Genomic DNA, 25287 nt, shown 5'->3' on the forward strand with positions numbered 1-25287 from the left:
TGCACATAATACACTTGGTTCTTAATTCTGTAAGTTAATGAGAAATCAAAGTCACCTTGGCTCCTAGCTCTCTCTTGAGAATCTTGGCACTGTCAGGAAGGGAATAACTGTTACACAGGATAAACCAGCTCTGCTGCCAAGCTGCAAGTAACAGAACACTTGCCACCTATGCCCCAGGATGACTGTGGGAAATGAGTCAGTCAGATATGGGCTCACTGCAAATTACTAAAAATAAAGATAAAAGTATGAGGAGTCCTGCCATAGGAGTAATCAAGAAACTTCACAAATCCTATCTGGCTTTAAATACAGAGATGGAAATGAGCCCTGCTAAATGGCCCTGGGGGGGTCTGTAATTACTAAGGGAACTAAAGACTGAGGGCCAGCTCTGGCTTGTGTACCAATGTGAGCTATCTGCTTAAATATTTTTCACTAAAATCCAAATTCATACTTCATTTAAGCAACAATGGAAAAAGCAGGACACAGGATCTTCTAATTTTATTAGCAACTACCAAGCTATGAAATACAAATCAATAACATTAAAGAAAGTTGCTTGAAACAGGTTATGTACAGCTGTGCTACACAGAAGCAAAAATGCTATCTTTAATCTCAAAGCCAACCCTGTGTGGAAGGATGACCTTAGGGGACAAAGGAGCACATAAATTACAATAAACAAGTCTGATCCACCCAGAAAAGCAGTGAAATATAGTCACATGGGCACTGAAAATTTGAGATCAGTTTTGAAAGATTCCCTTAATCATAAAGTTTTCAAATGAAAACAGGTTCCCCTCTTCTCCTGTAGGCCTTCCAGCTCACTACCCAAGAGACTTGAGTACTTCTATTAAGGCAGCTGGAAGCCCACCCTAGGCTTGAACAGCAACTTCTGCCCAATATGTGACCTGTCCTCCCTCTGCTATTAACATGCTATGGGGAAAAACAAAATTCTACAGTGCTGTTCTCTGGTAAAAAGGGGGAAACAGCACTCAAAATAAAGCAAAAGGCCACAGAGGGCTCCCTGAGAATCCAGTAGAACTAAGAGAGGCCTTCAACTTTTTTGAAATCCACTTTGCAACTGGATCCAGGTGGAACAGTGCCCTGCAGCAAGGAGTAGTGTACATGCCAAGGAGAGAGCCCAGCTTCCAAGAACCATTACCATGGCTTCCTGAGCCACTTTCTCTCTCTCCTACTTATGAGAGTGAGAAAACAAACAGTGGCTTTGATTCTCAGCACAATCCCTCTATACAGAGGGAAGTGTTTCCAAGTCTGGAACCACAACAGACGGCTGAGACACTTCATGAGGAGCTCTCCTCCAGAGTCCAGCCATCTCCAGTGGCTCTCCTCACAATGCTTCATCTTCTCATTCTCCTGGGGAAGGACTGTGGGAGAAAACCTGGGATCCCTCTGTCAGGAAACAGGCACAACTGCCAGGAGCCAGTGTGCTGGCCTCAGTCTCCAGTTGTTAGTGTCTTAGTCTCAATAGAGAACTGGAAAGCAACAGAATTTGGTAGAGCAGGAAGAGAGCCCCAAGGAAGAGTGTCACGCTCAGTGATGGTTAATAGATGAAACGGAATTTCATGGAGATTCTTTGTTACAAGGAGAAACTGCTCAGTCTCAACTTCCAGAACGTGGAGGTTGCCTGATTTAAGAGACCTATGTCTTCTTCTTTAGTTCTTCAAATCTCCGGGAAAGATCATCAAAGTCAATGTCTTCAGAAGCTGAGTTGCTGGCACCAGCAGATGAAGTTGGCAGTGTGTCTGGCACAGACGGTAACTCTGGCAGTACAAAGTTGTCATAGTTATCCATAGGTCTAGAAGGGGGCTTTGCAGAGGCTTCCTGCTTGGGTCCAGGTCCTAATTAAATTAAGATAAGGAATACAATGTTACAAACACAAGAGCAACAGCTCAGATTCCCTTTAACAGAGGAAAAATAAGATCAAAACACAGAAGAAAACATTAGTTTAAAAAAACTAACATTTAATTCTAAAAGTCAATAAAAATCCTCATAATTAACATTTACATTTTCTAATTATAGTTGAATTCTACCTGTTTTACTTTCCTTTAGTGAGAAAAACATTTAAAGGAAGTCAAAATTTGGTACATGAGGCCAGGTCCACTGATCATTCATCTAATAGACTCCCTTTTCACAAAGCTCAGCTGCTATGACAAGCCCAAGGACTAGTATTAGTAGTATTGAACCAACTTCTGCTTCTGTAAGAACTACTTAAGATTTAGGAAGAAAAAATTTTTATAAGGAATGTTAACACCCATATTATTTCATATAAGGGTGTATTCTGTATTTATTTTTTTTTTTTAATATTTATTTTTTAGGTGTAGATGGACATGACACAATGCCTTTATTTTTATGTGGTGCTGATCGAACCCGGGTCCCACCAGTGCTAGGCGAGTGCTCTAACGCTGAGCCATAATCCCAGCCCATGTATTCTGTATTTCTATTCTTCCACTTGTATATTATATTAAAATCACCCCCTTATCTGCCTACTGTATGATTGTATTTATATCTTAAGTTGTAGAACAGGCAAAACATATCATACTACCTCAGGAGCATGATTTTCTTTGGGAGGATGGATGGAATTAATTGGAAAGGAATGTAAGGACTTACAAGAGGGGTGATGGAAACACTTTCTACTTTAATTGGGGTGGTGGATGGTACACACAAAAACATCAGACAACAAAGTCTATGTTTTCTAGTATAAGTTATACCTCAATATAATAAACATCTCTAAAACTATTCCAGGTTTCTGGTGACTTCTGCCTTTCTCTCTGCCCCCATATGTGGGATTGAACACATGCTAGGCAAGCTCTCTAACACAGAGCCCTTCATTTTCAGACAGGTCTTGCTAAATTACAGGCATGTGCCACCTCACCCAACTATATATTTTTTTGAGTACATAGTTAAAAAAACATGCCTGCTTAGTGAAAAATTCACAGAGCTATACCTTGTGACTTGTGCCTGTTTTGCCCTTTCTAATGTCTCTTCAATACCACACTTAAAAAAAAAAAAAATACATCCAAGAACTGGATGGAAACTGAAGTAATGATAACATAATAAAGAGTATACAACCAGAGATATGAAAAATTGTGCTCTATATGTGTAATAAGAATTTTAATGCATTCCACTATCATATATAAATTTTTAAAATAACATAATAAAGAATTTGAGGTTAAATGAAAACTAGAAGACAAAAAAATTAGAATAAGTGGAAAGAATAATGATACCATTGACAGAAATAAGAAATAGGAGATTCTTTGGGACTGGGGAAAATCTTCATGCCAACAGTCTCTGAGGGAGGAAGAATGAACAAACAGCAGAGGGGTTAACACTGAGCCTTTGAAGATTCTGATCCATACTCACCAATTATCTGTGCAGAAGAAACATTCTTATCAGGATTAATGTCATCAACCTGCAACACAAAGACTGTTACCACAGGCAGAGGAGCTAAGGAACCCTGAAGAAAGTACCAATATTGGTTCCAGCCAGAGATTTCCAAAAGCTCAGCTGCTTACCAAAAGCAACAGAACCTGCTCCAAAGAAATTGCCCCTCTACTTCCTACACTTTTCCAATCAGGTATCCACCATGCTGAACTCTGAATTCCCAAGACAAAAAAGAAACTTTCTAGCACTAAATCCCCAAATATACCAACAAGAACAAAATCCTCAAATAATGATGATCTTCTACCTCATTCTTAGAAATAACTGTAATCCATGCTTCAACACATGCAAGACTGAAGCATGAGAAAAACTAAGACTCAAGGTAGAACATGCCAGCTAGAGATAAAAACCAATGGAAAGAACGTGCAAGCTCAGGAACACAGAGCGCTTCTAGATGAATAATTCACATAGCAAATGCCATTCCAATTTGTCTTCTCAGTGAAGTATCAGACAGACACAAGTCTCAAATTGTATGTACTAAGAAAATGAAACTAATTCTGAAGCAAAGCTGTTACAACCTGCAGTTCTAGTCATCATAACCACATTAGCTATTTATTCAAGTTTTAACTATGAAACTAAAATGTGAAATCAATGCTATAGTCTGAAATTTATTAACTGGACACCTCTGATTAAAAAAAAATCCTAGTTGGGCTGGGATTGTGGCTCAGTGGTAGAGTGCTTGCCTGGCATGTGAGGCACTGGATTTGATCCTCAGCACCACATAAAAAAGAAATAAACAAACAAATAAATAAATAAAGTTTAAAAAAAAAAAAAATTCTAGTCGCCAGGCACATGCCTGTAATCCCAGTGGTTTAGGAGGCTGAAGCAGGAGGATCGTGGGTTCAAAGCCAGCTTCAGCAATTTAGTGAGGCCCTAACAACTCAGTGAGACCCTGTCTCCAAATAAAATACAAAAAAGGGATAGGGATATGGCTCAATAGCTAATCACCTCTGGGTTCAATCCCTGGTACCCGCTACCCCTGGCAAAAAAATCCTGGTTGTTATTTCTTTACACGAATGCTGAGAACAAAGTCCTTGGTGTTAGATTATTATAACATTAATCTAACACCAAGACTATAACAGCTTGATATGATTCTCTGACTAGGGCACTACAACTTCCTAAGAGAACTGTAGCTCCTTCCTGATTTCTGGTTTCCACCAACAAAGCATTCCCACCAATAATGCCACCACCACTGCTCCCCATCTCCAAGATAGTTTTAAAGCAACATGAATTCCAAAGCAGGAGCAATGCCAGCATAGGAGAGTTGATCAAAACTTTGCCTTCCCTGTGGTCATTACTTTGTTCTCTCCATGCGATTCACTCTCCTGTTGCTTATAAAAGAGGCTCAGGCACTTACAGATTCATATGATGGGGGAGTTGCTGGTATCTGAGGTGGATGAATATTGGGAAAGGCCTGATAAGTCCCCACTGGCAAGCCATTGAAATCCGACTGCAAGAGGAGAAAGGCAACATCAGAGACAATGCCCTCAATTTTGGTAATTTTTGTGGTTTGTGTATGAGAAGGACAGAATACATATACATGTGTTTATGGATGCACTCAAATTGAATGAAAATATATAAGATCCCCTCCCTGAGAAAATGCTCAAAAAGACCACATGTGGTCAGAAAGATTCCAGCTTGCCAGGCATGGTGGCACACACCTGTAATCCCAGCAGCCTGGGAGGCTGAGGCAGAAGAATCACGAGTTCAAAGCCAGCCTCAGCAAAAGCAAGGCGCTAAGCAACTCAGTGAGATCCTATCTCTAACTAAATCAAATGTTTCAATGTCTGTCTACAAGGGAAAATTATAATTAGACTTCACTATTAATTACCTAATATCTTGTCTACAACTGGAGGTTTTCTGCCTGCTAATAGTTGTTATTCATTTTTGGAAAAAGCTATTAGCACAACTGCAACTGGTCCCAAAGATACTCAATAAGCCAACATGAAAAACATTTTTAAGCACTACATCTCTAGATTTTTTCACTTTGTTACCTATAGCCAAACCAAGATTTTCTCAGAATCCCAATATTGTTTCCACATTGAGACCATTAAGCCAATACCAAATGTTCTAAGTGCTAAATGCTACTGACAACCAACAATTCTTGAGTGTATTTATAGATCTCATTTGTAATAAAGTTTATATCCACACTTTACAAGCATACTCACTGGTCCCTTAGGCAGTGGATATGAGAAGGGAGTATTTGGAGATGGCATGGGCATAGGCATAGGCATAGGCATTGGCACTGTTCCATCAGTTCCACCAACAGGTGCTGTGAACCCACCACCACCTCCTCCTCTTCCAGGGCCACCTTTCTTCACATCATCTGTGAATCCAACATCAATGAGATCTGTTTCTACTCCAGGAGGAGCTTCTGCCTAAGAAAAAGAAACCCATATTATTTCCAAGGGTAGTTTTACCAGCTAACTGACATGTAAATCAGCATGAAGGAAGCTTACTGCAGGGTGCTCTTGGGGTCAAAGCACCTATATGGGAAACAAAGGCCTTAGCCAACTCCCAAGCTCTGAAGCTGAGAGGAACCTGCAAAAGTGTGTCCATGAATGGAGGAATAAGCCCCTGGACTGATCAGTTATTGGATACAGGCTGCCCCCAGGAAAGACTCTGGGTAAGACTACTCTTTCCAGGGGAGGGCCATCTCTAAAAAGACACCTGGTGTGAGAGCTATCACTCATCAATACTCTTGAAAGGTGGGGAAATAAAGACTTCTATTGTATGTGGGAAGATGGAGATGGCCACCAAAGGTGGCAATCTAAATGATTATTTTCAATCAAAAATAATGTATTTTAAGTGAAAAAAACCAAAAAGAGACATTTTGCCAACAGATTGGTGTGGGGGAACTGGGTCACATTATCAGTGTGGAGGGAACACAGCGCCTACACCTACCTACAGACCTGAGCCCACCACTGAGGTTGGCCCAGCTGAATGATTATTTGCATGTTTACCTTCCTACACTGTAAGCCTTTCAGGACAAAGAACTTGTTTTTATACATCTTTGTATTCCCGGCTTTCTGTGTACTATCTGACACATGATGGGCACAATAAATGAACTATTCAGGTCTTGGGTATTTCTTGCTGTCTCCAGGAGGAGTTCTCAATTCCTTCAAGTTCACTAAAAAGCCACTTTACATTTGTATCAAAGTTCCTACCTTTTCAAAGAGCTTTCAATGTCAATCATCTAATCTGATCCTTAAGTATCTTGGGCGCTATGCAGGCATGCTATTAGGCCAAATGGCATCTAACAAAACAAAGGCTTAAACTCACACCAACTTAAGTTAATGCAAAGAACATATATATATATATATATATATACACACTTCCCCGCCCCCCCCAAAGCCATATCTACAGACTCATTTTCACTGCAGTCTGGGATAAACTTACCATGACCACAGAGTCAGGTTCATAGGGTACATTGTAATTCTTGGCAATTTCAATAAGGTATCTCTCCACCAGGATTTTGGGTGGGGCTTCCACACTCAGTTTGTGCATTAGCTGTAAGTAGAAGACCCAGGGTTAAGAAGCATCTATATCAAACCAGCCTAATCCTAATCTGTCACACTTAATTTCTCTCATTTTGTGGGTAATATTGAAAAAGAACCAATAAGTGATTTTTCCCCCCCAGAATCACCAGGCACACTACAGAACCCATGTCTTTCAATTTTTTGTTTATACACTAACCAAACACTGAAAAGTCTAACACTACTGCCTTCCACATTTCAACTCCTCCACCCTTCTCCCCATCTCGCTCCCTACCTTCACAATTTACAAGAGGCACAAGAATGGGGAAGAGAAGGGCAGATCAGGAACCACAGAGAGCGTCATAATCAGGTGCTGGGCAGGAGGTCTATAGGTGTAGGCACTGTGTTCCCTCAATACTGCCAGCCATATAGGCTTACTTCTCATACTCAGTATGAAATGTGCAGCCTCTACTAACTCAGCCATGCCGTGGAACTACAAGAGTTACTACAGGCAATAAGATAACTTGTTCCCACCACATACACACTGTTTCACATTTACCAAATATGTTCATTACCCTATCATTCACAGTTCCAATCTGGTTGGTCCTACATAACTTGCCATATTCCTTGCTATATTTGGCACAGAGCTGATCAGCAACCTACAGAGAAAAAAGATGATTAAATAAAACCCAAAATCACTTCTATAAAAACTACTTCAAGCTTCCCTCTATCAACAGTAAACATGCTTCTAAACAAGATTTCCAAAAAACTGAGGTCTGTAATGGTTTAATGAGTACCACAAATTAGTTTATCCATCCATCCATCCATCCAATGAGCAGCTTCCAAGTGCTAATACTATTATGATATGCACTACAAATACAGTGACGAACAAAGACAGATACTGTTCATATTTTTTATAGTCTTACAGTTAATAAAATAATTACACAAAGGTACAGCTGCAGCTGTGGAAGTGCTACTGAGGGAAAGTACACTATGCTATCACCACCTTCAGATTCAATCAGAAAAGTCAGGTGAGGCTGCACAAAGACAGGATGTTTTACCAAGATTTAAAACCCAAAGTTAAGAAGGGAAGAAAGAGTATTTTAGAAAATGAAAAAAGCATGTGCTAATACTCAAGACTGAAATAAAGCCAGTGAGCTTTTCCTGCTAAGCCCAAGTACAAGTAAGGTAAGAAATGAAGTGAGAGGGTTGGGGTTGTGGCTCAGTAGCAGAGCGCTTGCCCAGCATATGTGAGGCACTGGGTTCTATTCTCAGCACCACATATAAATAAATACAATGAAAAGGTCCGTTGACAACTAAAATATATATGTATATATAAAAAAAGAAAAAAGAAAAGAAATCAAGTGAGAAAGATGGGATTGTCTGGAATGCAGAGTCATATAAGTCAAAATTATGCAGTTTTGGGCTGAGGTTGTAGCTCAGTGGCAGAGCGCTTGCCTAGCACATATGAGGCACTGAGTTTGATCCTCAGCACAACATAAAAATAAAAATAAGTACAATGAAGTTATTTTTTTTAAAATGAAGTTTTGTTTCTATCACAGACATAACAGAAAGCTACTGGGAAGCTTTAAAGCTCTCATGCAGCTTTTAAACAAAACACTTAGGTTGTTCAGATTGAATGGTGAATTGACTTAAAAAAGTTAAAGTAGGTATATGAAAAATATGTAAAAAACATGGCAGGCATAGTGGTGCATCCTGTAACACCAGCTACTCTAGAGGCAGAAGCAAGATCCTTAAATTCAAGGCCAGCATGGGCAACTTTCCAAAAAGAAAAGTAGGGCAGTGGGAGGTGGGGGCAAGCTGGGGATGTAACTATTATCTAGCATGTAGTAAAGGGTTCAATCCTCATTACAGAAAAAATAAATATCCTCCAGCCAGGGACAGTGGGCACACCTGTAATCCAAGGAATTTGAGAGGCTGAGGCAGAGAGATTGAAAGTCTGAAGCCAGCCTCAGCAATTTAGCAGAACCTGTCTCAAAATAAAATTAAAGGAAACAATAAAGGACTGGGGATGTAGGTCAGAGGTAGAATGCTCCTGGGTTCAATCCCCAGTACCACCCATCCCCCCTCAAAAAAGCCTTAATTAAAAAGAGTAAATTTAAAAATGTAATCAATATCCTTAGGCCAGGCATGGTGGCACACACCTTTTGTCTAGCAACTCAAGAATCTAAAGCAGGCCGGGCACAGTGACGCATGCCTGTAATCCCAGCGGCTAGGGAGGCTGAGGCAAGAGGATCACAAGTTCAAAGCCAGCCTCAGCAAATAAACGAGGCACTAAGCAACTCAGTGAGACCCTGTCCCTAAATACAAAATAAGGCTGGGGAATGCGGTTCAGTGGTTAAGTGTCCCTCAGTTTGATCTTCAGTACCACAAAAAAAAAAAAAAGAAGAATCTAAAGGAGGAGGATCACAACATGAGGCCTGTCTCTATAACTCAGACCCTGTCTCAAAAAATAAAAAAGGGGGGGCTGGGATGTGGCTCAAGCGGTAGCGCGCTCGCCTGGCATGCGTGCGGCCCAGGTTCGATCCTCAGCACCACATACAAACAAAGATGTTGTGTCCGCCAAATATTAAAAAATAAATATTAAAAAATTCTCTCTCTCTCTACCTCTATCTCTCTCACTCTCTTATAAAAAAAAAATAAATAAATAAAAAAGGGATGGGGGTGGTAGAGGGCCCCTGGGTTCAATCCCCAGTACTAACGGAGGGGGAGGGGTACAGAAAATATGTATTTTTTAATTTATCCTTAAAGAGTTAGAAGACATTGTAGCCATGAAACAAAACAAAGAAGATTACAAAAATATTCAGAGAATTAAAAATAAAATATAAATATATAGAAAAATAAAAACATATAGAAGACGGAGTGATCTTAACATATAGGTTAGGTGATAAGATTGAGATAATATCCTAGGAAATAAAACAAAAAGGCAAAAGTGCAGAGAAACAGAAAACAACTCAATTAAATTTGTACCTAGCAATGAGTACTTTTCCACATTTTGATAACAATTTTTTGGTTAATATCTGTCTCTTCCACTAGACTCTAAGCTACAAGAGTATAGCTGGTGGGCTGGGAACATAGCTCAGTGTAGAGTGCTTGCCCAGCATAAGACAGAGACCCTCGGTTTAATCCCCAGCAACACATAAACACATGCGCGCACGCACAAGTATGACTATTGTCATATTTTGTTCACCACATTATTCCCAGTGCTCATCTAGCTCATAATATCTATGAACTTATGTCAATTTTATTTTAACTTTACTGGTTTACAGGCATATAAGAACTTTTCTGGAGGTTGGGGGTGTAGTTCAGTGATAAAGCACTGGCCTGCCTGAAGCCCTGGGTTCAATCCCCAGCACAAAAAAAGAAAACATACACAAACTTTGTTCTATCTGTATAAGATTAAATGACATTATAACAAAAATAAGACAAAACTGGAGGTATATAGAATTTTGCTCCTAAAAAAATTACTCAAGGGGCTGGGGTTGTGGCTCAGCAGTAGAGTGCTCGCCTAGCACGTATGAGACGCTGGGTTCAATCCTCAGCACCACATAAAGAAATAAATAAAATAAAGATATTATGTCCAACTACAACTAAAATATATATTTAAAAAATTACTCAAATTTACAAGACAATGTTCTACCCTATGACATAGGCCTGAAAAAGAGGACAAATTTATAAAGCCTGTTTCAAAAGCAGCAAGGGTAAAAAAAATGCCTGGTCAAATAAGCAAGAATGCCTTAAGTGACTTCTGTTAACCAACCTTTCTCTCTCCCTTTTTTGCAATACTGGGGATTAAACCCAGGACCTTGCACATTACGAGGCATGTATTCTACCATTGATCTACACCCCCGGCTCTTCTTTCTTTCTCTTTTGAAAAAATTTAAGACAGGGTCTTGCTAAAAGTTGCCCAGGCTGGCCTCAAACTTGCAATTCTCCTGCCTCAGACCCCTGAGTAGCTGGGATTACTGGCATGCTAACCAAAATTTCTAACAATATGAAAAACTACAGAAAACACAAACTGGTTGTACTCACAATTTTCAATTCAGCCACTTCTGACTGGAGTCGAGGAGCAGCCCAGATCAGTGTAGACACAGATTCGGCCAGACCAGAATCCAGCTCCCTAATCAAGAACAAAATTAATATGACTTAGTGTTTTTTAAGAGCAACAAAATCTTAGCCTTTATATGATACATCTGTTAAGTCTCCAAGGCTATTTCATGAATCTCACTGAATTATCATAATAATAACTTGATTTCTGGCCATTTCATTACTTGTTTTACTTTTGGAGAAACTCTTTAGCAATGTCACAAAGTCAGGAAATGGCTGAGCCAAAACTCAAACCTCTCAGTTTCAGAATCTTTATTTTACAAGTTACCTAAATTGAAATCATACTTCAAGTGAATGATAGGATAGGAAAAAGATCCTTGGATAAATAAAATAGCCCACAAGCACTAGCCCATTCAATGTACATGTAGAAAGAGATCATTATTACTTCATTCTTATTTTTTTTTTTTTTAAAGAGAGAGTGAGAGAGGGGAGAGAGAGAGAGAGAGAGAATTTTTTTTTTTTTTAATATTTATTTTTTAGTTATCGGCGGATACAACATGTTTGTTTTTTTTTTGTATGTGGTGCTGAGGATCGAACCCGGGCCGCACGCATGCCAGGCGAGCGCGCTACCACTTGAGCCACATCCCCAGCCCCTCATTCTTAAATTTTAGAGTTGATTTAGTCTTTGGAAGAATCTTACTTCATAGACTGGATGAGGCCAAACCGAGCCAGCAGAAGGTCACAGTACAGCTCCAGGATCTCCATGGCCTCTACGAGGTAGTCTTCACGAATAATGTGCTCCACACGAATACGAGCTCTCTCATCTTTCCCAGCAGCCAGATAGTCAGCAATCTCCTTCCTTGCTTTCTGGGCCAGTTCCGCTAAGGCACAAATCCCACTGCAGTCACACAACAGTAGTGCACTGGGAACTGGGCTGTAAGCAGACTTTTACCCCAACAGAGAGAACTGGGTATTTCTACTACATACTAGTTCACACTCCCTTAGCAAATCTAATCCTACCTCGTCTACTCCTACCTTAACTCCTCTTGAATTTGCTACTGTGTACATAAGAATACAGCACAGCCTGACATTTCCAACTCAGGAGTCATGTTACCCATTCCATTCCCAGAGAGTACAGCTGTCCCTCAGTATCCCAGAGGAACTGATTTCAAGACACCACATGGATACCAAAATCCAAGGATGCTCAAGTTCATTATATAAAATGGTATAATATTTGCATATAACCAACTTATACACATTCTCCTATACATTTTAAATTATCTGTAGATTATTTATAATCCCTAATACAATGTAAATGCTATGTTAATAGTGGCTATAATGTACTGTTTAGGGAATAATGACAGGAAAAAAGGTCTACACATGTTTGATACAGATATAATTTTTTCCTCTGAAAAATTTTGATCCGTACTTGGTTGAATCCAGATGTAGTATCCACAGCAATGGAAACCATGAACATGAAGGGTCAACTGTACATCCCTCCCCTGCAACAAAGTGATTCAGTCTAACTCATCACAAAAGGCAGAGATTCAGCTAAAGCTTAAAAGATGAGACACCTCTGAGATTTCACAGCACTGGCCTAAAAGATCCAGTATGAGGGTGCTGACACCTGGAGATGTATTTTGGGAAAGTGAAATAAGGCAATCATTCACTACTTACTTTTTTTTTTCTCCAATAGTTTAAGACGATTTATGACTAATCTCAAATTGACTCGTAAACGCTCAGCTTTAAATCCGGAGCCCAGCATGCTGTACTGTTCCTCCTGTAAAAAGAAGCATAGCAGTGACTATTTTGAGTCAAAATTAGTTCTGGAACTAACACTACTGAAGGGGAATATTTGACACACTAGAGAGTTTCTTTTTCCTTTTGGTTTTACAGATTAAACCCAGGGCTTCACATGTGCCAAGCATATGCTCTACCACTGAACTACATCTTGAGCCCCCAGGGTGTTTTTCCAATACAGGAAATGACATAATCTAAATGATATTTTTTACACATTACTTTGGCTGTTATATAGAAAACTGATTAAAAGAGGATAATATTGAGCACAGGGGTATCATGAAAAGGCTAATACGATAGTCCAGCAAGAGATAATATAGCTTAGAACCAAACAGCAGTGGTAGTAACAGAAGCAATTGGATTTTAAATCTATTTTAAGGGCAGAGCTGAAAAAACCAGGTGACAGATATTAAAAATGAGTATCAAGCAGGAAGGCCCCCAGCTTCTCCCCAAAATACTAGCACCTAGGGGTGGTGATCAGCAAAGATCATCAAAGTTAGACCCAAATTCAAAGACATTCTCTTCCTAATTCCTCAAATCCTATTAAATCTCAGCCTTTAGGGGAAAGCTGTGCCCAACACTAACACATAGTTATACAAAGGGGTGAAAAAATGTGTACTTCGAAATTCCACAATAGGGCTGGAGATAGAGCACAGTTGGTAGAGTGCTTGCCTCACATGCACAAGGCCCTGGGTTCAATCCCCGGCAGCACAATAAATAAATAAATAAATAAATAAACAATCAAACAAATAAATAAAAGAAATTCCACAACAGAAGACTATTTACCAAGAATTTCATTAAATAGCAGAGTTAGAGTCAATAAAACCATCTACCCATTACTCCAAGATGCGAGGTAGACCACTGTGTACTAACTATTGGGCAGTCCATTTCAGGATGACACAATTTTCTATTTTTCTCACTTTTAATTCTAGATTCAAACTTCAAAACATGTAAACTCCAAACAAAAGCTAGGTCTAACAAAGTAACTAAAGAATAGACAAGTCAAGAGATCAAATATAAGAATGCTAGGAATAGTATCTATTTGTGCAAAAATCACTAATAAAAGACAGAAGCATTTCTCTTTGTGAAACTGTCTCCAGAAGCCTTTACACTACATTTAATGATTATCTCAAGTCCCAGTTTAAAAGGGGGCTTGTATGTTACAAAGTATCTCTAATCCATTATGCTGAATTATGTTCAATCCATTCAGCAAATATTTACTGATTATAATCAGATTCTGGCTAGGTGCTGAAGAAAAAAAAGTAAAAATAAGGTATAATCCCTGCCTTCAAAAAGAACTGGTATTGTATTGGGGGGAGGAGCTAAGAAAATCCAGCAATTACAATGCTATTTCATATGGACTATAATTCTAAAGTTTCTCAAAAGACCTGTTATCAATTTTTTTTTTTTAATGAACCCGGGGCCTTGTGCATGCAAGATAAGCACTCTACCAACTGCACTATATCCCCAGCCCTCTAAAATTTCTCAGTTGGGAGCAATTTTGTGCCTTAAAGGACATCCAGTAATGAATGGAGACATTTTGGTTTGTCACAACTGAATTCTTTCTTGCTGACAACTAGCAGGTAGAGGCCTGGGATGCTATTAAACAAATTACAATGAAGAGGACTGTGTCTCTACAACACAAAAGTTACCTGCCCAAAATGTCAACAGTACCTATTCTAGAAAAATGACCTAACCATGCTTAGGTTATGAAAAGCTTTCCAGGAGAAGGCAAAGCGGAAACTGAGTCCTGAAAGACAAACTAGATTTCTGTAAACAGAGTGTGAATATCCCAAGTGCAGGAAATAATGGATATCAAATCTCAGGTACCAGAGAAGGAAAAACTTTCTGAGAGCTATAAATTCAATATAACTGAAGCATGGGATAACTATGTTTATGCCGTAAAATACCTCTCCCAATTATAACTTCAATTATAATGTCAAGCATTGTAGCAGTTTCTGGTGCTAGCTAAAGCCAACCAGTCTTTTAACTGTCAAGGCATTAATAACCAGAGATAGGGTTGGGGTTGTGACTCAGTGGTAGAGCACTTGCCTAGCATGTGTGAGGCACAAAAAAAATAAACAAATAAAATAAAGGTATTGTGTCCATCTATAACCAATAAAAATATTTTTAAAAAATAAGTAACCAGAGATAGGTAAGAGAAAAAGAGTAACCACTACTCACAGGCACCTGCCCAAGATCACCCAGTAACTAGTGGCAAAGTTAAGAATAAGACTAAGTACACTTGACATCATCCCCCAAGTAAACCATCTTTATCATACACTATTATATCATTTGGGGACTAATATATTTTTTTGGGGAAACTGAATGAACTCGGGTTATTTACCACTGAAGCACATCCCTAGTCATTTTATTTTTATTTTGAGACAGGTCTCGCTAAGTTACTTAGGTTGGCTTTAAACTTATAATCTTCCTACCTCAGCCTCCCCAGTTGCTGTGATTACAGTGGCACAGGGTTACAATGCACATTTTTAACTCCCTTCAACAATTATTTACTTAATGCCTATTATACTTTAACAGGCACTAGATACACTGGTAAGGAAAAAAAGCAGGGATACTGCCCTCAATAGTGTATACTCACAGAAATTACACATTGGTTAACTAAAATAATAACTGTAGTCAATGCCATAAAGAAATGGTGTTCTAGAGTTTAGGGCCTCACTAAATTGTTGAGACTGGCTCAAACTCCTGCCTCAGCCTCCCGAGTTGCTAGGAGCTGCTGAGATTACAGGCATTCATCACCACACATGGCTCTATAAGGCAAATTTGTCAGCAAAACATGGGATGTGTTCTTGGCTATTGTGTCTCTCTCTGCAAGAGAAGCAAGATATGTGGTATAGTAAAAGTATAGCTAAGTTTATTAGAAGACAGAAGAGACTGCATCATCTAGAAGAGATCCTAACAACTCCCTTGTGTCCCAGTTTTTATTGGGATTAAGGGGCAATGTCCAGAGGGTTCTATCCAAGTACCACTTCCTAACTCTTGATTGATGGTCAGATTTTAATGGATTTCAAATTCCCATGTTTAAGTGAAACCCACAGGGGTGAAGATTTATAATGACAATAGAATCAAATAATATGCCAAAGACTCTAAAAGCACACTTGATCATCTTGGCCCACACCAGCCAATTTTATCTGGAACCCGATTTCACAGACCTCAAGGCCACTGAGCTCTCCAGTCTCTGATCAGGGCAAAGTATCTTTCTCTTACCAAAGGAGGAATCTTGGGCAAATACGCCTCAGCTCTATGAACAGTATATTGTTATGGGACTATGACCTTTTTTTCCCCCCCCTGTACTAGGGATAGAACCCAGGAGTACTTCTATATCCTTGGCTGTTATCTTAAGTCAGAGCAGAGCCAGGATGATTTTGTGTAAGTTGTTTCTTTAAAAACATGTTGAATTCTGCAAACAATAAGAAAATATGTGAAATTCTAAAAAAAAACCCAAAAAAACAAACAAAAAAACACCCCACACGTTGAAGTTGGGCACAGTGGCACAACACCTGTGATTCTAGCAGCTCAGGAGGCTGAGGCAGGAGAATCAGGAGTTCAAAGCCAGTCTCAGCAAAAGCGAGGCGCTAAGCAATTCAGGAAGATCCTGTCTCTAATAAAAGATAAAAAAGGAGCTGGGGATGTAGCTCAGTAGTTAAGCATCTCGGGGTTCAATCCTCAGTACCAACAAACAAAAAAACATGTTGAGTTAGCATACAAGCTGTCTGTAGAATTGTTTTTTGGTACTGGGCATTGAACCTAGGGTTGCTTTACCACTGAGATACACCCTCATTTCCCCTACCTTTTTATTTTGAGACAGTGATTTTGCTTAATTGCCCAGCTCAGTCTGAAATGAAAGAATATGAAAAGAAACATAAAATTTGTGGATGTACAACAGTAAGGTTAATATTAAATTGGAAAAGAAAGACTTCATATTAGCAATATAAACATCTACCTTAAGGAACCAGGAAATGAGCAAAACTAACCAACCACAAGCAGAAGGAAAGACAAAAAGTCAGTGAAACTGAAAAGGGAAAAACAAGAAAAAAAAAAGAAATAAAGTGCTGATTTAATATAATACACAAAGGAAAAACAATTGGAAATGAAAGGGGAATATCAGTACAGATCGTACAGATATTAAAAGGTGATATTATAAAGCTGTGAATTTAACAAGGATACAAAATGGACAAATCCCTTAGAAACTCTTATTGAAATCAACACCAAGAAACAGAAAATATAACTACTATAACTGTGACAAAAATTGAAGCTAAAATTAAAAACCATTCCAAAAGAAAATTCTGGGCCCAGAAAATCCTGGCTTTCCTGGTGAATTCTATGTAATATCTAAGAAAAATTAGCATCAATATTACATGAACTTCCCACCTCACAGCAATAGTATGAGAATTAAATGAAAATTTCTTAAAAGAACTTAGCATATGCCAGGTGTGGTGGCACATGCCTGTAATCCCAACAACTCCAGAGGTAGAGGATCCCAAGTTCGAGGCCAGCCCCAGCAATTCAGCAGGGTCGTAAGCAATTTAGCAAGACCTTATCTCAAAATAAAAAGGGCTGAGGAAGTCACTCAGTGGTTAAGCACTCCTAGGTTCAAACCTAAATAACAATTAGCATATATTCACAATAAGCACTATACCAATAAATTCCAGCCAACAGAATCATATTTAAAAAAAAAAAAAAGGGCTGGGGATATAACTCAGTTGGTAGAGTGCCTACCTACAAGCCCTGGGTTCAATCACCAGCAACACACACACACACACACACACACACACACAAAGAAAAAAAGACAATGAAACACTTTGGGGCTGGGCTCGGCAGTAGTGCCTGGCATGTGTGTGAGGTACTGGGTTCTAAGCATTGCATATAAAGGTCTATCAACAACTGAAACTAAAAAAAAAAAAAAAAAAAAAAAAAGGCTTAGCTCTTCATCTAAAGATTAAATGATAAGTGACTTTGTGTTTTAGGTTAAAATAAAGTATGCTAAAGTTATATCCTTTAGCACCTTTTTTTTTTTTGGCAGTACTAGGGATTGAACCCAGGGCCTTCAGCATGCTGGGCAAGAACTCTACCACTGTGCTACAACCCCATGCATTTTTAATTTTTATTTTGAGACAGGGTCTCACTAAATTGCCCAGGCTGGCCTCTCAAAAAGCTGTGTTTACAGGTGTGGCCAGCCTTTAACATTTTTTTTTAAATTTATTTTTTAGTTAAAAAATTTTTGTAGTTGGACACAATATCTTTGTTTTATTCATTTTTACATGGTGCTAAGGATCGAATCCAGGGCCTCAGACATGCTAGGCAAGCACTTTACTGCTGAGCCATAACCCCAGCCCCAACCTTTAACATTTTTGATTAATCTGTTTTAGTCTCACTGGAAGACTTCAACTACTTCCTAGGTGCCAGTGTCACTCCCACACTGCCTAGCACAGTGTTCTTGCACAAAGCTATTACTCATTTATAATGTTAGTATATTACTTGAAAATTTAAATTTAACATTCTCTTTTAATTCTACTAATTTATATTATCTAATTTGCTTATTTTAGATTTAAGGAAAGAAAAAGAATTTGCTAAACTATTTTGGTAAGTATCACAGATTTTCAACTCCTTTTTTTGAGAGAGAGAGAGAGAGAAAGAGAATTTTTTTAATATTTATTTTTCAGTTTTCGGTGGACACAACATCTTTATTTTTTTAATGTGGTGCTGAGGATCGAACCCAGAGCCCCATGCATGCCAAGCAAGCACATTACCACTTGAGCCACATCCCCAGCCCATCAACTCCTTTTTAATAGATCCCTATTCTACAAAGAATCTAACAACTAAAAACAACGACACAAAAGAAATAACTAAGGATATGTTCTAAATTATTATCAGTATATGAAATAAATCATTAGACTTAAAACTAGTTTAATACAAGACTGACAAATCTAGTTCAGATTCTGAATTATGTTTCCAAAACTAACATAAACTTTGTATCTTGTATGAAAATGTTAATTTAGGGATAATAACCTAAAAGTTAATAAAATATTCAGGTAAACAGTATTTACATGTGTGTATATAAACCCACAAATATAGAAGCAAATATCTGTTCACGTGAATACATTACATACATACCACATACTAATATTGTCCAATATATTATCAAAAGCTTGGTCCTTGTCCCTGATACCAATTCAATATTGAGGACACGGTTTTGACAAAAAGGAAAAAAAAATTTTATTGCTTTGCTAGCAAAGACGCTGCACAGGGGACTCCTGTCCCAGAGGCTGTTATTTTGCCCATCAAGGGGAGCACGGGACTTTTAAAGAGGTGATTCCAAGGCTGTATTCCACGGGTTCTCGGTTGGAGTTGTGATTCACTTGTTAGCTTAGAAGATAATCATTTTGAGATCTTCTGGTACCATCCCCAAAGTCTGAATTACTTCATTCCTGTAGTGGAAGTATGCTCAAGGACAGATAATTCTGCCTAGGATGGGGAAGGTAATTCTGTTTCCCCTGAGATTAGGAAAGGGGAGAAATTAGGAAGGAGCAGGAAGAGAGGAAGAGAAAGAAACATATCCATTTTTAAAAATAAGTCACAGTGGCAGAGCAGCAAAGGCTATATTCAGAACATAAAGTGGACCACTGTTACAGATACCCAATTAAAAATTTTTTTCTGTCTTGTCTCACCCACTAGAGTAGTTGGGATCACAGGCACTCACCACCATGTCCAGTTTATTTAAAATTCTTTTGTGATTCGAAAGTTATTCTAAATCACTTTGGCCTCAGTATCTTCACTGTTATGCATTCACTGACCTTTTTGTTTTGGTTTTGTTCCAGGGTTTGAACCCAGGGCCACTGAGCCACATCCCTAGCCCTTTTTATTGAGTGGTGATCTATAGGTACTGACTGCTAGACCCCTTCAAAATGATACATTTAAATGAGAGCTGATCACAGCTTCAAGAAATTCACAATCTAATGATATAAAACATATGAGACGCTGGGTTCTGTCCTTAGCACCACATATAAATAAATAAAGGTATTGTGTCCAACTTAAAAAAAATTTTAAAAAAAGTATATGATCTCGTGATTGCAATCCCATTTTCCAGTTTTTATCTTACTTCTGTATTGAAATATATCCTCAGATCATTTTTTAAAGCATTTTACTAATAATTTTTATTTGTTCTTTTTAGATATATATGATGGCGGAGTGTATTCTGACACATTTTAGACACATGGAGTATAACTTATTCTAATTAGACTCCCATTCTTGCAGTTGTACATGATGTGGAGTTTCACTGGTCATGTATTCATATATGAACATAGGAAAGTTATATCTGATTCATTCCACTGTATTTCTTATTCCCACCCCTCTTCCCTTCCCTTCATTCCCCTTAGTCCAATCCAATGAACTTCTATTCTTCCCTCCCCCCTCCTTATTGTATGTCAGCATCCACATACCAGAGAGAACATCTGGTCTTTAGTTTTGGGGGATTGGCTCATTTCACTTAGTATGACAGCTTCCAGTTCCATTAACTTACCAGCACAGGCCATAATTTCATTCTTCTTTATGGCTGAGTAATATCCCATTGAGTATATATACCATGTTTTCATGGTTTCACAGCTTAGCTATTGTGAATTAAGCTGCTATAAGCACTGATGTGGCCGCGTCACTATAGTATACTGACTTAAGTCCTTTGGGTATATATCCAGGAGGGAATAACTGGTTAACATTTTTTTGTTTTGAAACAAGGTCTCACCAAATTGCTTAATTAATCAATCTCTCCATTCTGAATAAGGGGAAGTATAAAACCATGCATGGATTGAGTTCTTTGAATCTGATGATTTTTAAAGAGGAAAGGAGAGAATGTTATAGTTCAGAACTACTGGCCAAAATAGTGGAAATGCCCAGAGAAGAGATTTTGAAAGCTCTATTAAAAATAGCTAAAAATAAGCTGGGCACTGTGGTGCATGCCTGTAATTCTCAGGGGCTCAGCTGAGGCAGGAGGATCGTAAGTTCAAAACCAGCCTCAGTAACTTAGTGAGTCCCTGTCTCTAAATAAAATACAAAAGGGCTGGGGATATGGTTCAGTGGCTGAGTGCCCCTAAATTCAATCCCCAGTACCAAACAACAACAACAACAAAACTAAAAATAGCGTGATAAACAAAAGAGCCGGGTTTAGTGTCCCATGCCAGTAATCCTAACTACTTGAGAGGCTGAGACAGAAGGATTCCAAGTTCAAAGCCAGACTTGGCAACTAAGCATGACCCTGTTTCAAAACAAAAAAGGGCTGAGGATGTAGCTCAATGATAAAGCACCACTGGGTTCAATAACTAATGCCACAAAAACAAGCAAACTAACAAACATTTGAGACCAGCTTTAGGGCTTGCAGTGCCAAGAGTATGAAAGGGTAAGAAGACAGCAGTCTCAGAAGTGACTAACAGAGACATTTTGCGTATACACAAAAACTTCTGTATTTGAAATGTATTATTTTATTTATTCTGAACACTTTTCTTATAAACTATGTGATGTTAACAGACTTAGGGTTGACCACTGTATTGCATGCAGTTAATGAAGATACGACACAATGGCACAAACATACACAATCTGCTCTAGAATGCATTTTCAAGATAATATAATTCAATTTCCTTAAAAAGCATTTCATGAGGGGCTGGGATTGTGGCTCATCAGTAGAGCACTAGCCTAGCACGGGAGGGACCTGGTTTCAATCCTCAGCACCACATAAAAATAAAGGCATTGTGTTGTGTCCATCTACAACTTAAAAAAAAAAAAAAATATATATATATATATATATATATATATATATATATATATATATATATAAAGGATTTCTTGAGGCTAAGGTTGTGGCTCAGCAATAGAGCACTCGCCTAGCATGTATGAAGCCCTGGGTTCAATCCTCCCCACATAAAAATGAATAAATAAAATAAAGGTATTGTGTCCAATAACAACTAAAAAAATAACAAATAATAATAATAAAGCATTTCATGTTCAGCTTGCCAGGAATTTTACTGTATTTTCACACTACAAACTGTAATTAAATCTTTACTGACCAAACGAATCAAGATTGAAACGTCAATAAAATAAAGCAACTACAACACCTTCAGCAGCATATGTAATTCCCAAGTATCGGCTTCATAATTCAGATACCATCAAAGTTTTCTGGCAGCAGTCATTAATACTGGAATGCACAGACATTACAAAATCTTGCTTCTCAATAAAATATAAACACACTGTAGAAAATTCATTGGGTTAAAAAAAAGAAAGAAAGAAAATTCACTGGGTATACTTTTACCAAAAATATTTCTTAAGGCATACTTTTACAAAGTCGTACTCATGAACTATGAGCACTAACAAAACCTTTTTATCATTTACAATCAGATGTTACAGAAACTATTTTAATGGCTGCCTAATACCCCACTGCATGACAACTTTCTTACAAATTCTCCAACTTTTCCACATTTATATCATATCAATAATGCTGAAATAAGCATTCATATGCATTTCATTTTTCCTGTATTTGAAATGAATTAGACTATACCTTGTTTTCTAGTTTTACTTTTAAATCAGAATAGGCTACATGTTACGTGGAACTTGATCGTAATTATTGTAAAAGAATGAGAGTTAAGTAGACTAGAGGGGCTGAGGGGATGTTTTACTCAGCTTTTTCACTGATGTGACTAAAAGATCTGACAAGAAAAATTTTAAGGAGGAAATGTTTATTTGGGGTGGGCTCACGGATTCAGAGGTCTCGGTCCACAGACAGCTGACTCCCTTGCTCTGGGCTGCAAATGAGGCAAAACATAATGGTGGAAGGGTGTGGAGTTGGAAAGCAGCTCACAAGATGAAAACCAGGAAGCAGAGAGACTCTCATTCAACAGAGACAAAATAGATACCCCAAAGGCACCCCCCATGAACCCCCTCTAGCCACACCCCACCAGCCTTCAGTTACTACCAATTAAACCTGTCAGGGGATTAATTCACTGATTGGGCTAAGGCTCTCATAACCTAATCATTTCTGCTCTAAACCTTGCATTGTCTCATACATAAGCTTTTGGGGGACACCTCACAAACAAACCATAACAGGGAATACAGCTAAGTGGTAGAGGGACTGCTTACCTAGCATGTTCGAGGCCCTGGGTTCTACTCCCCAGCACCGCACACCCACCAAAAAAATTTTTTTAAAAAGGAAAACTAGTCTAGAGTTGAGGATTCTCAATCTTTCAGAAGCCACAGGCCCTAAACCCGACTTGAAAGTTTACGAGCACAGAGAGGGAAAGTGGCCGTCTTCTGCGATTATTCTTAAACTGACACTATGATCGCGATCGTCGTTCAAGATTTTGTTGGCGAGTTTCAGGGAATCACCCCAGCAACCCGGAAGAGGAGAGCCTGGCACAAAGAGCAGAAGGGCAAGCACAGGGCCGCAGGCTCTTCACAAGGGCTCTCACCATAGGGGTCTGCCAAACGGGGCAGCGAGAGAAAAGGTAATTCTCTCCGGCTAAAGAGGGCGCCCTGAGCGAGTCTCCGAGGGTCGCCAAAAAGCCCAGACCGCGGCGCTGCCGCCCCAGAGACGAGATGCCTCGGGGCAGGGAAGACGAAGGGAAAGTTTGGCGGCTCTGGCGTCCAGGGCCGGCGGTCTCCTATCAGCTGGCAGCCCTGCGGTGCTCCCACTCCGGCCGGGGCCCGCCTCCCGCGCCGCGGCCCCTCGCCCGACCTCCGGCCTGACCCCCGCTTCCAAGACCCTTCCCTTTCTCCTCTGCCATCCCGTGGCCGTTCCGAACCGAAGGCCTAATAGCTGGTTGGGACTATTAAGTTCAAGGCGTTCGGCCCAAAAGACAAAGACCCCCTAACGCTGAGGATGCTACACTCACCTGGTCGAATCCAGGCGTGAAAACAGTAGAGAACGACTTCGCAAACGTCGCCCAGCATCCAAAATGGCGGCTCCCTCGGCCTCAGCACAGCAAGCTCGGGCGGAGGGATCCACGGGCCCAGAAAGCCACGCCCCCTCTCCAGGGATTGGCTGCGCGCCGGCCGCTGCCTGGACCCACACGCCGAGGACTTCCACCCTCGGATCACTTCGGAGCCGGCGCGGCCGGGGACTACTTCCCGCGGCGGAGTCCCTGATCGTGACGTGTCACTCGTGACGCCAACTGAGTCACCTGCTGGGGGGGCGCGCCCTGGGTTTTGCCCTGGGCGCGGTGAGGTAGGCGGTGGCAGGTAGTCCTCCAACTCGGTGCTGGTTATTCTTATGCGGGGTTGTTTCAGCCTCTGGAAAAACCTGCTGTAGAACTCCCGGAGTTCCTCGTTGAGATTTGCTCGCAGCCTTCGCTCGTCTCTCCTTTCGTCCTCAGCGGGTTTCCTCTGCGCCTCGGTTTTTGTCCCCTGGTGAAGGGGCGGGCGGGTTTCGACCCGGGTCTGAAAGATCCCTCTCTCCATCTCTCGGTTTCCATCTGCGGACGCTAGTTCTTTTACCATTTTTTTAAAATAATTTTTTTATTTGTAGATAGACACAATACCTTTATTTATTTTTGTGGGGTGCTGAGGTTGAACCCAGGCCTCACACGTGCTAGGCAAGCGCTCTGCCACCGAGCCCCAGCCCCTCTTCTCCCATTTTTAAGCTAAATCTGATTACCCTTTCAACCAGGCTTTTTCTGGTCTCCGTCTTGACTAATGCTTCCTCAGCACCATGTTCTCTTATTTTTCTCTGTATTCGGAGGAACCGTTTTCGTTTGGTTTTGTTTTTAACTTGAAAAATATTTCTCAGCTTAGTGTTAGAAGGGAATTCCTGGGCTCAGAATTTCCAGGTGGGAATCCTGCCCCCTGCTGTAAGGCGCTGCATCTATGGAGACCAAAATTCTGCTTAATTGTCCTGGGGCGGTCCTAGGACAAGTACTGAGCTATGCGTTACCTTAAGAAGTTTACTTGAATTTAGAAATTTTGTATTTATAACCATTTAGAAATATAAACGGGTTCCGGGACTTCAAAGTACACAGTATTTGGTTCCTTTAAAGAACCTAGAAACAGCAACCAAATGTAATTTGTGAACCTTGTTTCTCTACAGCTTCAAACAAATCAGTTGTAAAAGATGTTTTTGAGACAGTTGGGGAAATTAGCTACTAGGTGACTCCAAATAACCTAAGAATTGTTATTTTGTAAGAAAATTACCTTTTTAAATTTTGAAATATATATGTAGGGGCAAAATTATAGTAAAACTGATGATAATTGACCCACTTAGGGATGCAGCTCAATAGTACAGCATTTGCCTACCATGAATGATGCCCTGTGTTCAATCCCCAGTACCAAAAATAAGTAAACAAATTTTAAAAAATTAAAGTAATGCATAATTTTGGCATGGCAAATCACATACACACCTGAAAAAGATATACAGTGAACATAAGCCTTTGGCCTGGCTTGTCTATAATTCCAATGGCTCCAGAGGCCGAGGCAAGAGGATTCCAAGTTCAAAGCTAGCCTC

The 25287-nt window shown here is 39.6% G+C and overlaps 2 protein-coding genes across 5 annotated transcripts in view; one reads left to right on the plus strand and one right to left on the minus strand.

Moving 5' to 3' along the window:
- Positions 1-480: 480 nt before the first annotated feature.
- Positions 481-23814, minus strand: Ist1 (IST1 factor associated with ESCRT-III). 4 transcript variants are annotated; one of them, XM_046434961.1, is made up of 11 exons: positions 23684-23764; positions 22551-22597; positions 12669-12771; positions 11692-11872; positions 10977-11064; positions 7499-7582; positions 6847-6957; positions 5616-5825; positions 4805-4897; positions 3370-3418; positions 481-1847 (listed from the first exon to the last, which is right to left on the minus strand). In XM_046434961.1, exons 1-11 carry the CDS (start codon positions 23739-23741, stop codon positions 1648-1650), a joined length of 1224 nt encoding a protein of 407 aa, XP_046290917.1. In that variant the 5' UTR covers positions 23742-23764; the 3' UTR covers positions 481-1647. The 4 variants fall into 4 exon arrangements, with proteins under 4 accessions (XP_046290917.1, XP_058431939.1, XP_058431940.1 ...); XM_058575956.1 differs by lacking the exon at positions 23684-23764 and adding an exon at positions 21914-22045; XM_058575957.1 differs by lacking the exon at positions 22551-22597 and having other exon boundaries at positions 23684-23814.
- Positions 23815-23870: 56 nt separating this feature from the next.
- Positions 23871-25287, plus strand: part of Znf821 (zinc finger protein 821) — a 30784-nt gene continuing 29367 nt past the window's right edge. The window contains exon 1 of the mRNA XM_046434975.2: positions 23871-24015. The gene's annotated coding sequence lies outside the window, so the exon portion shown is untranslated. The remainder of the gene's footprint in view (positions 24016-25287) is intronic.

This window comes from Marmota monax, unplaced genomic scaffold (assembly GCF_021218885.2).
Source record: "Marmota monax isolate L192 unplaced genomic scaffold, Marmota_monax_Labrador192_F-V1.1 WCK01_AAM20220418_F8-fsc00024, whole genome shotgun sequence".
Taxonomy (NCBI): Eukaryota; Metazoa; Chordata; class Mammalia; order Rodentia; family Sciuridae; genus Marmota; species Marmota monax.

Bases quoted from the DNA above. Each gene is read 5' to 3' on its own strand.
- Ist1 (XM_046434961.1), bottom strand. From the start codon at position 23,741: ATGCTGGGCGACGTTTGCGAAGTCGTTCTCTACTGTTTTCACGCCTGG. The intron at 11,065-11,691 runs GTAAGATTCTTC...GTTCTTGATTAG, and splicing joins GGCCTCATCCAGTCTATGAA to GGAGCTGGATTCTGGTCTGG. The intron at 4,898-5,615 runs GTGAGTATGCTT...CTCCTCTTGCAG, and splicing joins ATCCACTGCCTAAGGGACCA to TCGGATTTCAATGGCTTGCC.